This window comes from Callorhinus ursinus, unplaced genomic scaffold (assembly GCF_003265705.2).
Source record: "Callorhinus ursinus isolate GAN/ISIS: 27379988/994484 unplaced genomic scaffold, GSC_fseal_2.0 scaffold56, whole genome shotgun sequence".
In the NCBI taxonomy this organism is placed as follows: Eukaryota; Metazoa; Chordata; class Mammalia; order Carnivora; family Otariidae; genus Callorhinus; species Callorhinus ursinus.
In genome coordinates, this window is record NW_027397118.1 from 2,448,007 (window position 1) to 2,462,232 (window position 14,226).

At 35.1% G+C, this 14,226-nt stretch overlaps 1 protein-coding gene across 3 annotated transcripts in view; it reads left to right on the plus strand.

Annotated features, from left to right (window-relative positions):
- Window positions 1–14,226, plus strand: part of RPGRIP1L (RPGRIP1 like) — a 91,714-nt gene that overhangs the window by 18,624 nt on the left and 58,864 nt on the right. For all 3 annotated transcript variants that reach the window (XM_025852442.2, XM_073884352.1, XM_073884353.1), the window contains exons 7-10: window positions 4,348–4,453; window positions 6,776–6,922; window positions 8,188–8,261; window positions 13,978–14,117. In XM_025852442.2, the coding sequence (XP_025708227.1) occupies window positions 4,348–4,453; window positions 6,776–6,922; window positions 8,188–8,261; window positions 13,978–14,117 (467 nt within the window). The remainder of the gene's footprint in view (window positions 1–4,347; window positions 4,454–6,775; window positions 6,923–8,187; window positions 8,262–13,977; window positions 14,118–14,226) is intronic.

Genomic DNA, 14,226 nt, shown 5'->3' on the forward strand with positions numbered 1-14,226 from the left:
TTTTTGATATATTGAATGTAATTCTCAGATTCCCACTACTAGTTGGAATCCATTAAACTTGATCCTCAGAATGATCCCTTTTAGAAAATCAGCCCGGATTTCAGTTCTTCCTGTCTCCAACCAGTCCTTGGGAGTGCCTCCTCCATTTTCTTAAGAGAGTGATTATTTGCATGTAGAGTGCTTGACAAAACTGTTTCTCTCCATTCCTTGTGGGTATTGAGAGTAAGAAAATATTGAGCTCTGATTTCTGTTTTGACCCACCACCACAAGAAAGGTATGATCCAGAGGCAAATAAACATACACAGACAAATTTTTTCCTTTATGCAATCTTAAATCAGGGAGCAGTATTTTCACCTATGAACTAAGGTAGCAGTTTGTCTCTTTTACCTTTCAAATAAACTTTTCTCAGCTCTCTTAGTGAAACTTATTCCAGTTAATTTACTAGCAACCTTCTGTAATCTTATTCAGTAGTGTTACTTTGCTAGTGACTATTGTCTGTGTACCCCTAGTAAAAGCTTTGAATGACCTACATTGCTTTTAACAATACACTTACAGAATATCTGCCACTGTTTAAAAAAAAATTGTAGAAGTGTTTTAAACCTAAGGTTGTTTTCAACCTTATCCCCCAAATTTAGTCAGCCTAAAACTATGAATCAAAGAGAGCCTCTTAAAAAAAGGGGAGGGAGGGAGGCGCCTGGGTGGCTCAGTCAGTTAAGCATCTGCCTTGAGCTCAGGTCATGGTCCCAGGGTCTTGGGATCGAGCCCCACATCGGGCTCCCTGCTCAGCAGGAAGCCTGCTTCCTCTCCCACTCTCCCTGCTTGTGTTCCCTCTCTCGCTGTATCTCTCTCTCTCTGTCAAATAAATAAATAAATAATCTTAAAAAAAAAAAACAGCCTCTTCATTCTGTCATAAATATTTTACTCAACTACTTTCCAGAATCTCATAGCCTAGCTCCTGTATTCTACAGTCTTCTCTTCTAAATGGTGTTGAATACTACATTATAACATTTTTGTCTCAAAAAATGAAAAGGCTTTCTTGAGCATTCATAAACTACTGGAACAAAGAGTAAAATGGTGATGGGTGCTGGGGGAGGCGGGTAGTGTGAGAGAGTTATATGCCTGGGGAATGAAGTATAAGAATCTTTCACTGGAGGAAAGATTTTTGCTTCTCAAGATTTCATATTAGACTATACATTACATAGCTCCACTGAAAGTTTTTCCTTCTCCTGTGTATCTGAGGTTTTAAGTTTCTGGATTTATTATGGCACCCAGTAGCAAAGCTGGAGTCAAGTGTTTTCAAGGCTTCCATTAGAAATTCCTTTTTCAGAGTTTTTTGCTTGACTGTTTCCAATTATATGAGGGAAACTTGGCACATAGGTTGTTGAACTGGATTACTTTTTTCAACATAAAATCTAATTTATTTCAGTTTGTTTTTAATCTAGAGATGGGCCAACAACTCTTCCAATAGTTTTAGAAGATTTGATCATAATTCTAAATAATATGTCTATAAAAAAAAAACAAGAAAAAGAAAAGAAACCACATTTTCCAACTTACTTGTCCAAGGTTTTTTGCAAAATCCTTGTTGAAAAATTTGAGAAATTTATTTTTACAAAGCACATAATTAGACTGCTTGATATCTGTTTGCAGATCATTTCACCATGTGTAATGCAGCATGTATGAATTGTTGCATGACTGTCAGAGTTCATCTGAATGCTTTTACCATGGATTGTTCTTTCTGTTAGAACATCATCATCCTGAAAATTTGATGTTCCCATCACCGTGCATGAAAGAGAGCAAGAAAGCATGATTTGGTGGTCACTTAAAACACTGCTTAGAAAATTATAAAAAAGGAAACCAACCTGAGGCCCTCCTCCTAGTGCACAGAGGTCTAGGACAAGCCTCTAAGCACCAACTCTAGCCCCCTCTTGCCTCCATCATCCTCACATTCTTTGTCAGCTTTTTGTGACATTCCTTTCCCTCTTTTCCCTCTCAATCAACCCTTATTTTTTTTATCATATTTCATCTATGAAGAATGTTGAGTCGTTTGTCAGGTTTGAGACGATTTTCCATTGTACACCTTCCTAAAGACCACATTTACCACTTTGTTGATTTTGATCTTTTATGTCAGCACTTTCAGCTGAACAGCCGGCCATCCTTTCCTTCCCACCATTACCTTCTAAAAGTATCTAACTATAGGGGCACCTGGGTGGCTCTTGGTTTTGGCTCAGGTTGTGATCTCAGGGTTGTGAGATTGAGCCCTTCGTCGGGCTCCACGCTTAGCTCTGAGTCTGCTTCAGATTCTCTCTCCCTTTGCCCCTCCCACTTGTGTGCTCTTTCTCTCTCACTCGCTCTCTCAAATAAATCTTTTTTTAAAAATACCAAATCATAATAATGACTCTTACAGATGAAGCTCCTAAAGACACTTGAAAATAATCATTAAAGACTTACAGGTGTTGCATTATCCCAGATTAGGTGTACTCCCAAGCAAACTGACTTTTTATTTAAAGGACCACATTATTTTTGTTGTTCTCTAACTGCTACTGAAGTTGTATTTGTACCCACCTGTTGTGCATTATTAGCATAAAATACTAAGTCACTTTTGTTGGCATTTTGAAAAGTTTAATCCTCAAGGAGTTTGGGAAAATATTCAGGAAAACATCTACCAGTTAAACCACACTGAAAAGTTTTTGAAAGATGCTTACCAGCCTTCGCCTAACAAAGAAAATTCAAAATTAGAACCTCTTATTTCTATGACCCTGTGTGGCTGAATTGATTATTGGGGCTTAATTCTTTATTAATATATTAAGTAATTATTACCCAAATATATATATATGCACATATATACATGTATCTTCTTGAAAATATTAAAATACTTAAAAACAAGAAGAATAAAATGTCAGAGACAACTGAAAATATAAGAAAAGACTTGAAATTATTTGAATAGCATTCTGTCCTTCCATGTCAATAACTGTCACCATTGAGTGGTCAAGCCAAGTAATTCTGGGGAAAGCAGATTAAGTTATATTTTGACATCTAATTATGAAAAAGTGAATATCTTCTTTATTAGACTTATGTAAAATATATTTTCCCTTCATATTGTAATTTTTTTTAGTGAGTAAAGAGCATGCTGTGGGGAGGAATAGTGAGTGTACTGCTGAATGTGTGCTCAGAACTACTAGATAACGTGTTTTAGACACATAATTATTTTAACATTGTGTTAAGACTGTATCCTGGGTAAGATCCAGGTTCTTGGACTTGTTTATCTTCTGTGTGAGGACAACTAACTGTCCGATGCCAAAATACAATGAACTTTCAAATATCAAAGAGGAAAATTAAGTATTTCAAGTCCTCAGCTGGTTTACAGATGTGTGAGCTTTGTAGTCCATTTTCTGGTTCCAGTAGGGCATTGTGACAATTTTTCCAATATGTGTATACTAGATAAGTTTTGGAAGTAAAATTACTTACTTTAAATCCTGAAATATGTTTCTGAATTTAAAATTTTTAGGTTTATTTTTTTAAAGAAATGAAGTCTAAAACTGAGCCTCACAATTTTTAAAATACTTATGAATGTAAAACGTATGAAATTAAGGAGCCTTTCTCTTTTGGGAAAGTAAATGTCTTTTGAAAACGGGTATTCATTTAGATCCATGATTAACCTTTAACAAGATCTTCCTGTTAAATTCTACATTTGCTTTAATCTCAGTAGGAAAAATACAAACTAGTATTGCAGCATATAGAGTTTCTATATACCCTGTGGACGTTAAATGATCTCTTACAGCTAAAGGCACATCTGCAACATATTTAAATGCCAGCTTTGGGCATTATTAGTATAAAATGCTAAGTCACTTTTTTGGGAAATATTTTGAAAAGTTGAAACTCCAGGAGGAAACTCCAATAAATGGTAATCTTATGATACCATTTGTTTCAAGGGAGTGGTAGGAAGATGAGTGGCTTTCATATTTTTCTCTTAGGGAAAAATAGTATGATCGTCCTCCTTAAAATAAGTGTGAAGTTTGGGGGGTGGGAGGATTGCTGTGCTATGGACTGATGTCCTTTTGCACCATCTTTCAGGATGCTGTGAAAGGGTTTTAAGTGCTTATTATCAGTTGTTGTAGAGGTGACACAGGTCCTCACATTTGAGTCTCCCTTCAAACTCTGAGAGTCTATGAGTATAAAAGTTAAAGAACAATGATTGGTTGTTTTAAATAATAAATCTACCCTAAGTGTATAATAAACTAAAAACCTAGGTAACGTTTCAATGAAAAATTGTGATTCAACCACAGATTTTTTTCTTTTGCCTTGCATTTTTTTATTCTGTCTCTCTTTTTCTTAAATACACTGTTGAAGGTCAAACATTCGGGACAATGTAGAAATGATTAAGCTTCATAAACAACTAGTGGAGAAAAGCAATGCTCTTTCAGTAATGGAAGGAAAATTTATTCAGCTTCAAGAGGTACTGTGATCATTTATTTTATTATGGTGATACATAAATACAAAGTTATCTATGTGTACACAAAGTGTATACATAGGTACACTATCAAAGATAGTGTTTCAGTTGTATTTTTTAAATAGAATGGTAGTAACACTAAAAAGTTATTTTTAAAGATGCTCTTTTTCTTAAATGTGTATGATTTCACTTTATATATTATTTGTAATTTATAACTTAATGACTAAAGAAATAACTGCTTGGACTTTTCATAAATATCTGTGTCATCTCAAAATAAAACATATTTATCATATATTATCTCATGCCAAGAAAATGTATTTTTAACTCCTTTTATCCGAATTCATATGGGCACATAGCACTGAAGGGTTAGATGTCTTTCCATCTATCTTCAGTTATAAGCATTTATGAGATATCCAAGATAGATCAAGTTAAAAATACGAGTAATCAGGGGCGCCTGGGTGGCTCAGCCGTTAAGCGTCTGCCTTCGGCTCAGGTCATGATCCCAGGGTCCTGGGATCGAGCCCCACATCAGGCTCCCTGCTTGACAGGAAGCCTGCTTCTCCCTCCTCCACTCCCTCTGCTTGTGTTCCCTCGCTCGCTGTCTCTGTCTCTGTCCAATGAATAAATCTTTAAAAAAAAAAAATACGAGTAATCAGGTTTTGTTCAATGTTTCTTTGAGGTGTTTTGTTTTGTCACTATCTATTATCACAGAATATTTGAGTACCCATCATGTCAACTATCAGGGTACTTTTCTAAATCTTGACCATTCAGGTTGACAATACTTGGGACTCTTCATCCTGGCTGCCTTAGGACTGTGGCCCCACAGGAATGTGCCATCAGAAGATGCCTATTTATTGGCACTGCATAATTAACATAAGTTCTGGAATTAATGAACTCCAAATCATTCCAGATGAGCAGAATTCATATTAAGCAGTACTTTCTTTGAAGTACTGAGACAAGGAAAGCAGTAAATTGATGGAAAGCATAGGGTCTTCTGAAACCTAAATTTACTATTGAATTAGATAAATATTTTTAAAATGTATTCTGGTTAGTGTTTCCCCCCCTGATTAAATGTGAAGTAATAACTGCCTTCCATATAAATGTGAGAGTTTATGAAAGAGAGAAGAGGAATTGGAGAATGGAGATAATAGCACTGTCTGCCTAGAGATAAAAGAGGGAGATTAAGAAAACATGGAGCTGAGGGCCATTTCTAACATGGGGAATTAGGAAAGGAAATAAAAAGTGAGCTTACCTTCTTTTGTCACTTTGACCATTTTGGCTTCCATTTAACGGTGCTGCCAGGTATTTGTTCAAAGACCTTGTTAGGTCAGGTGTCTGCCATGACACAGGTTCCTCTCTGAGGGATTGATATTGGGTAAAGATTTGAGAGGTTCAGACCAACAGCTTCAATGAATGAGGTAGGAAGCCCAGGAAAAGCTGGTTAAAGATAGCGCGCTATGATAATACCAAGATTAACAAAAATTGGACTCAAGTTACTCGATAGCCATGTTTCCTTTAAGTGATTGGAGAACTTCAGTAGAACATAAGTGATACTAATTAGCAGATGAGCCATTACATGTTACGGTTGTATGGTCTCTGTGAAAAGACTTCAGTATGATCATCTTTTTATCTATTAAAAAAAGCATGAGGCATTTAAGAACATACATTTGAATTCAAAACATATTCATAAATGCCATTTTAAAAATTAAGAAATTGGGATGTCTGGCTGGGTGGGTCAGAGTGGTGAGTTCAGGCCCCACGTTGGGCATAGAGATTACTTAAAAATAAATAAATGAAAATAAAAATCTGTTGTAAAAAATTAAGAAGACTTCAGTAACTATTTTACTGCATTGAAAATTTCAACCTAATTGTATTAAAACAACCTTCTGTTAGGCTGTTTATGTGCTGTGGTGACAAATCCTTTCAAGTTTGATTATCTATGGTCAACATTTATTTTGACCCATGTGGCAGCATTTTTAGACAGCATGTCCAACCACTGTAACCACAGCAGAAAGAAAAAAAAAATTGCTAAAACTAATTTACTCACTGGTCACTAATGAACCAGTCAAAAACTAGGAGGAAATAAAATAAAGGACAAAAAGTTTGCATTATGTGACTCTGTGCTAAGAAAACTCTATATTTTTTTTCCCCTAATGATACACTTGGGTCAAGAGTGTCTCCATGGACAAGTAGCACATATACATTGTGAGGTGAAGAATGAATTGTATAATGTGCGCTTTAGGAGTAAATTCACTTATAAAATTGTAATCACTTATTTAACGCAGAATCCAAAATTAATTTCAAAAAGATTTTCTTTTTGTTTTTTAGAAGCAAAGAAGTCTCCGGATCAGCCATGATGCCTTGATGGCAAATGGGGATGAACTAAATAGGCAACTCAAGGAGCAGCGTTTAAAATGCTGCAGTCTTGAGAAACAGTTACATTCCATGACATTTTCTGAAAGAAGAATAGAAGAGGTAAGCTCCAAAAAATTTATTAGCCGTTCCTTGCATTCAAACTTCTCTGTCACTGTTTCAAAAAAGTAAAATAGAGACATTCCAAAAAAGTTCCTAAACTTCATGCCAACTCAGTGCCTAAAAATATTTACAAATGTGCTGATAACCACTGTTTACCTAAAGGATTGACTCTTGAGGAAAAAGAACACATAACATTTTGCAACTTACTGTGGAACCTAACTTTCTCAGTCTTAACATCCGATTAGCCATTTGAGATACCAAGACCACGTTAGACGAATACACATCTGTTTCTGAAGAGAAGTATATTGTGTTCTGCAACTTCAGCAGTTCTGTGAAATTATTTCCTTTTTTTTCTAGGAAGTTGTTTGGAAACTCATCTCTCTATTGGTGTTGTTACTCGTGCCTTCCAGCTAGCACAGTCTCTTTCTGTCGTCTTTTAAACTTGTTCTTAAAGAGCATGGTAATGAAATAAGATGCCTACATTCTGTTCTGATCTTTAGAGAATCCTTACTGTGTCTCAAACTAGCATCAAAAGGGAATTATGAACATGGAAATGAATTTTAAGAATAATGACCCACGGGGAAAGGTTGTAACTACAAAATATACTGGTGAATAAAACTTAAACATGAATGCTAGGAATAAATACATAAAGCTACATTTTAGCCATAAAGCTATGATGTTTATCCTGAGTTTATTTCTAAAAATATTCTTTAGGATAAAACAAGGTATACGATTTTATTTATTCATTCATTTATTTAGAAGATGTGCTACTGGATCTTTGTAAATTCCAGGTAACGTAAGAAATTTTGTCTTCAGAGTGAATTGTGATTGACACAATTTGATTGACATAATTTGTTTGAACCACGAACCAAAAGAAAAGTTAATCCTTTTATTTTTTATGGGCCAATTGAAAATTAATACAAAATGAATATAATGATGGAATTCATCAGGGGGGAAAGTAAAAAATACTGTTTCCCAGACTTCACAGCAAACTTTTAACACATTCTTTATTGAGTTTTGGCACATGTCACCATAAAGCAATGCATACGTTTCTACTAAATTAAAACAGAAATATTAATTTCATGTTTACTTAACAACTTGGAAAAAAATCAATACTAAATTAAATACAGACAATAAAAGTTGACTAGTTAGCAGCTGCAATCTAGAAGTCAAGACTAAAACATCTTAGCCTCCTCTCATGTTATTTTACCCCCATGTGATTTTATTCGATAATCACCTAATGTGTCATTTTCTTTTCATTTTAGCTGCAGGATAGAATTAATGATTTAGAAAAGGAACGGGAACTTTTAAAGGAAAACTATGATAAACTTTATAACAGGTAAATCATGATTACATGTGTTCTCTCATTCTCTTGTTTGAGATCTTATATATCAAAGCAGTGGGTGTCAGAATATCTAATATTTATTAACGAATTAGCAATGGATGATTGCAAAAAATATATATGTGTTATAAAAGAGAAATAAGCTTTTTCTAGGCGTTGGTAAGAAGTTCTTTAAGCTGAGCATTAGTCTATTACTAGAAAACCATATCACTTTGTTGCCAGTAACAATTGCTATTACAATTTATTGAATATAGACGATAAGCGAGCAGGCCCTGTGCTAACTACTCTTTAATACATTATTATAAATTTCTCACAACAACCTGGAAATGTAGGTAATGTAAATGCCCATTTTGCAGGCAATGAAAGTAAAACTGAATTAAGTAACTTGCCTACACTCTTCAAGGTCTCTCCAAGCCCTGCCTGGTGTCTTCCACTGGGCTACCCAGCCTGTTAGCTGAGAGTGATTCTCTTAGTGGAAAACAAAGGTGTCTACTTACAATTGTCTCTGTTCCTTATAAAAAGAATCATAAGTATCTTTATCTCAAGATAAATTTGTTTAAGTTTATTTATATAAATAATCTCTACCCCCAATGTGGGGCTCAAACTCATGACCCTGAGATGAAGAGTCGCACATACTTCCAAGTAAGGCAGCCAGGCACCCCTCAAGATAAATTTTAAAGAGCTACTTCAGTTTTGTTTTTTAATCTACTTCATAGTGATGGTATTTTAAAAATTAAACCTTTCTGATAACGTTAGAAACAAAATTCTACACCGCAGCTAAGCTTAGTTAAGCGGTTCAGATATCTATATGTGTGTGTGTCTGTGTCTGTGTATACGTGTGTATTTTTAAGTCTTTTCAATATACAATAACTGATAAAGGATAAATACAAATTTACATGAAAGTAAATTTAATATATATATTGGAAGATATACGTTAGAGCTGATATTCAATAGCTGCTTCTACTGATCATATTCTGAAACGTCAGAAAGTAGCCATCTGATGTACAGAGTCACCTCTTTTTAACTGTATGTTTTGGACATTTTATAAACTAAATTTACATTTTATAAATTAAACAAATCATACCTAAAGAGTGCAGGGTTTGGCTTTTATTGATTTTTACCTTGAAAAGATACCTAGATAATTGTTAGACATCATTCCAGTGGCATGGATCATCTATATTGTTTACCTACTACTGTTGATTACCTTTGCACAGTGGCTCATTATATTAAGAGTTATCAATAGCAGATTCAGACATCAGTTAAAATAATATCTGGGGCTTTCCAGCAAGGATAGGCTGGCTAAAAATCTTTATGTGGGATCCACCTTGGACCCCTTCCAGATCATTTGGCCCTATTTGCTTTGTTCTGGCTTCTTTCTCATCAGCCCCGATTAATTTTACCTAAAGCATTTATTCTTCCTGTTTTATATTTTCATTTCTATAGAATGATACAAGGTTTATATTGTTATATATCTAAGTATTTAGTAGTTATGTGTTCGAAACTTCCAAATTTCAGTATGTAGATCATACAACCACTGCATTATAGGGCAGAGAAAATAATGTTATCCCCATATTTTAGAAATGAGGGAACTGAGACTCAAGAAAAATTAAGAAACTTGTGCAGATTCACACAGCATTGCTGAGACTCCAATATAGGACCCAAACCCAATTCTGTTGACTCTAAAACTTGAATTTTTTTTTCACTATGCTTCACTATCTCTCTGGTTTTAATTGCATTGGAAAACTGATTCTGTGGAAGGGAAATGTTCATGGAATAATAGAACTACCATACATTCAGAATTTTTTATTGATTTATATTTATCTTCAACATCTTGTAATTTCAAATAATTTAATATGGTCTTAATACAAGAAAATAAGTGCCATTTGGCCATTACTTACACATTTTCTACTTCCCAATTTGAGGATTTACTGAATATAACCTTCTGGGAATAAAAAACATTAAACTTAGCTGGGAATAGTGCATAAATGAAATTTTGAGGGAGACATGTTTTTCTCATGTTTACTTTATCACCATGAAACTTTATCTCTCCATATTAGAAGATGATCTGAGAGTGTAAATCTGACTTTGAAGGGTTTTTTTAATGTTTTATGCTTGAGCTACATTTTTTTCCTGTCACAGTAAAAACAGACTTCATTATACTGCTTACACTCGGATTTTGTGTGAGATATATGGAAGTAAATGTGTGTAATGAGTGTCAAAACATTTTGTGCCAAAAATAAACTTAATGTCACTTAAGCACAAAACCCAGCAAGCACACATGATAGGAAATAGAACCATAAAATTCTCTAATACAAATTTTTAATATATAATATGTTTGCAGAAGCAGAGTTGGAGAAGCGTCTACAAAAATCATCATTGTCCTTAAGATTCTTTACAGCTTTTGGGTTTCATGGCACTGTTATTCATCATTGCCAACAACTAGTGCTCATCAAAAACTAAATAAATTTTACTCCCTGTTTGGTTAGTCATAGTGATAGCATGTTTTTTAAAGGAGAGCATTTGTTTGTTATTCAAAATTGGCTAGTTTTCAGGAGAAAAATATGATTTGCAGATTACATTCTCATCTTCCTTTTCCAAATGAAATTTTGAATGTGTTTATTACTTGACATATGACATTAGAAAATCATCTGGTAAGATAAAACCCTCATGTTAGTATTTGGTATGAGCTTGTTTTAATATGCGAGAACATTTTTGATACAATGCCAAGAAATAAGTATAACTTTAAGAAATATTCCATTTAAAAATTCATAATAAACTTTTTGCAGTTAAATCTGTGGGGTCAGAGAGAAACTTTATACTACAATATTATAAAGCTATGTCCCATTTTTAAAGTTAGTATAGTTTTAGGATGGTGTAACTGATGAATACAATAGTCCTTCCACTATAGTATATATGAATAACCTGGAAAACAGCAAAATGTAGGTTTCACCACTTTTGGAACCTCCCTCCCCTGCTTCCCACCACCATCCGATTCAGATTTAGTCAGTTTGAGATAGGATCCAGAGAATCTGTTAGAGGTGATTTTAAAAGGTATTGACTCCCTAAGAGACACTAATCTAATACCTACTTTTAAAAGAGTTGGTCTAGTTTTTGAAGATGGTATTAACCGTTTTAAGAATTGGTTTTTACTATGTAGTTAGTAGTCATCTATTATCCAGAATTTAATGGAGCACTGCTGACCACCCATAGACTCTCTGGGCTCCATTTCTGTAAAGTGAGCACCTGTCCCCTGCAATCTTCTAGGAATCATGAAAGCTCATGCGATCAAATAGGAGTACTTTGTGCTTCCCAGAAATCAAACTGAGTACATTTGGAGCATCATTTTCTTTCAGTAAGTGAGATATCCCTATGTAAATACGTATTTAATTTCCATTAGGTCCTAACTAAAGTACCTATGGATTTCTTTGTGGATGACTTAGAGCTTATCCTTCCCTCTCTCTCACGTTAGGTTGCCCTTAGACATTGGAATACATGGAATTTCTTCTGTAAGAAAAAAGGCCTTAAGGTGGAGACGAATTCTTCAGCTCTTATTTTTGTCCGATCATGTTGTTCAGCAGTCTGTATGCTGACCCGTGACTGCCAGTGGCCATGCCAATGACCACAGGCACCAATGGGCATTCGATTGACATTTTCTCACTTCTGCAACAGAATATAACAATGAAATGTGCACACAGACCAACTGTGATCCCCCCCTCTGTTGTCACTGTAGGCAATATACAAAAACATTTTCATGAATAAAAGGTTCTCAAAGCCTGTTCTCATATGCAGATTTAATCATGTACACAGCCTTTACAAAGAAAATGGAGCCAGATGTGGCTCACCATTTATAGTTACACAGATGGCTCCAAGCATAGAGGAATACAGTAAATTCAAAAGGAATTCCTCATGAAACTCCAGTGGAATGTAATCCTAAATTTAGAGGGAAGATAGCAGTGGACTAAATTCAGATTGACTTATGCTGATTTACACTAGTATTTTGTGGGTTTGGAAAAACCAGGCTGCTAAATTGTTCTTAATTTAAACACATACAGCTTCTGATGTTTCTGCCAGATTAACTGTTGGTGATCTTTTTGCTGGTACTAATGCTATTGGAACACTACTGTTTCCAATTTTTGGCGTCTGATATAATGTATAATTGTGCCTATTTCATCATGCTAATTTTTTTCCCGGGTAGTACATGTTTTTAATAATACAAGACACACAGACACGCGTGTGTGTGTGTGTGTGTGTGTGTTTGGTTTACATAATTTGACCAGACACAAAAATTGTATTTCTTCTTTATTTTAAAAAGTGAAAATGTAAAGGAATATTCTTTAATATTTAAAGTACATACTTTGTTTGGATTTCATATAAGTCTAGGTAATTGTACCTCTGATAAAATTAACTTGAAATACTGGTATATAGGTCCATGCATTTCTTAAGATTCCATATGTGAAATGAGAACATCGATAGAAGAAACAGATGTCATATTTAGAGAAACTTTTAGGATTCCATTTATTTTTATGTTCATATTATTTTAAATGCAATAAAAATATTCAAAATGTAAAATAGACACACAATTCTTTCCCTTTGAAAGCTATGCCTCCCAGAAAAGTATCTCTTTTGGAATAAAACCTCGAGACTAGCTGGGAGCAACATTAAGGGCAATTTTCAACAACAGGTTTTTCTTCCATTTACTTCATCAGTACAAAACCAGATTTTATAAATTTTTGTTTCATTTACTGGGTTTAAAATAAGGAGAAGGGTCAAAGCTGCTGATAATTATTCAGTCAAATCAAGCTTCACAGATAATAGTTTTCTGCTGAAATACAGATCAAGATCAGTTTTTCCAAAACCTGGCTATCACCTGGGGAAGCTTTATAAAACTATGAATTCCTGGGCCCCAGGACCTTCATTTTTAAATCTCCCTGAGTGTTTTTAGTGCAACTGGTCTAGCACCAGTGTTCAGTTTATCAGCACTGGCGCAAATGAATGCTGGGATTTCATCACTAGTAGATTATAACGAGAGTTTAAACTGCTGCACTTTTACTGAGGAATAACATTTCTGTCTTCATCCTTCTTACCAGGGTGTTCTCACTGGGTTTTCATCCCAGTCGTGTTACAAGTAAAATTTTGTTCTTAGTCTGTTATTGCTGTTTGTGTTTTAGGACAAAAACTACATTATCACTACTTCTTCACAGCAGAACTACCATCTCATCATTCAATGTGCTATCATTTCATGGCCAGAATTTTGTGAATGTGTTATTAGCACAGACTCAGTAAAAGTTTCAGATTCTAGCAGTGAAGATCAGGTGGCGAGCCCCTGTTCTCTGTATTAAGAGGGTTTGTATGTGGGAGAGAAGGGTTTTATCCGAAGCCGATGGCTGAGGTTTGGAATTGCGGATTCCTCTGGAGTATGTACAGTATCTAAATTCCTTTACTAGTCCCACAAAAGCTCCACACTGCCAACTTCTCTGACTGTAGAGCTCTAAATTAAGGCCAGTTCCTTTGCTCATCCCACAAACCCTTTCATGTTTCCTAACCGCAGCCTGAGAAAGGCGCCTTGGTTTCAACAGCAGCAGACCAGCATATGTTTACTTAATTCCTAAGACATGATGACAGTGGTCTCTGTACCACTAAAAGCTTTTCTCTCTCGTATTTTCGGTCGAGGCCGATTTCCAGGCTCTCCTTGCGTGTCACGTGTGTTTTGCAGTGCCTTCAGTGCTGCCCATGAAGAGCAATGGAAGTTCAAGGAACAGCAGCTGAAAGTACAGATCGCTCAACTCGAGACTGCCTTAAAATCTGACCTAACAGACAAAACTGAAATCCTTGACAGATTCAAAACTGAAAGAGGTACACCTAAAACGACTACTGACTTCTTCATTTCAGACATCTGTGTTACTCCTGGTTATTCACCGGCTCAGTCAGCACCGACTGTGGCACCTACTGTTTTGCCAGGCAC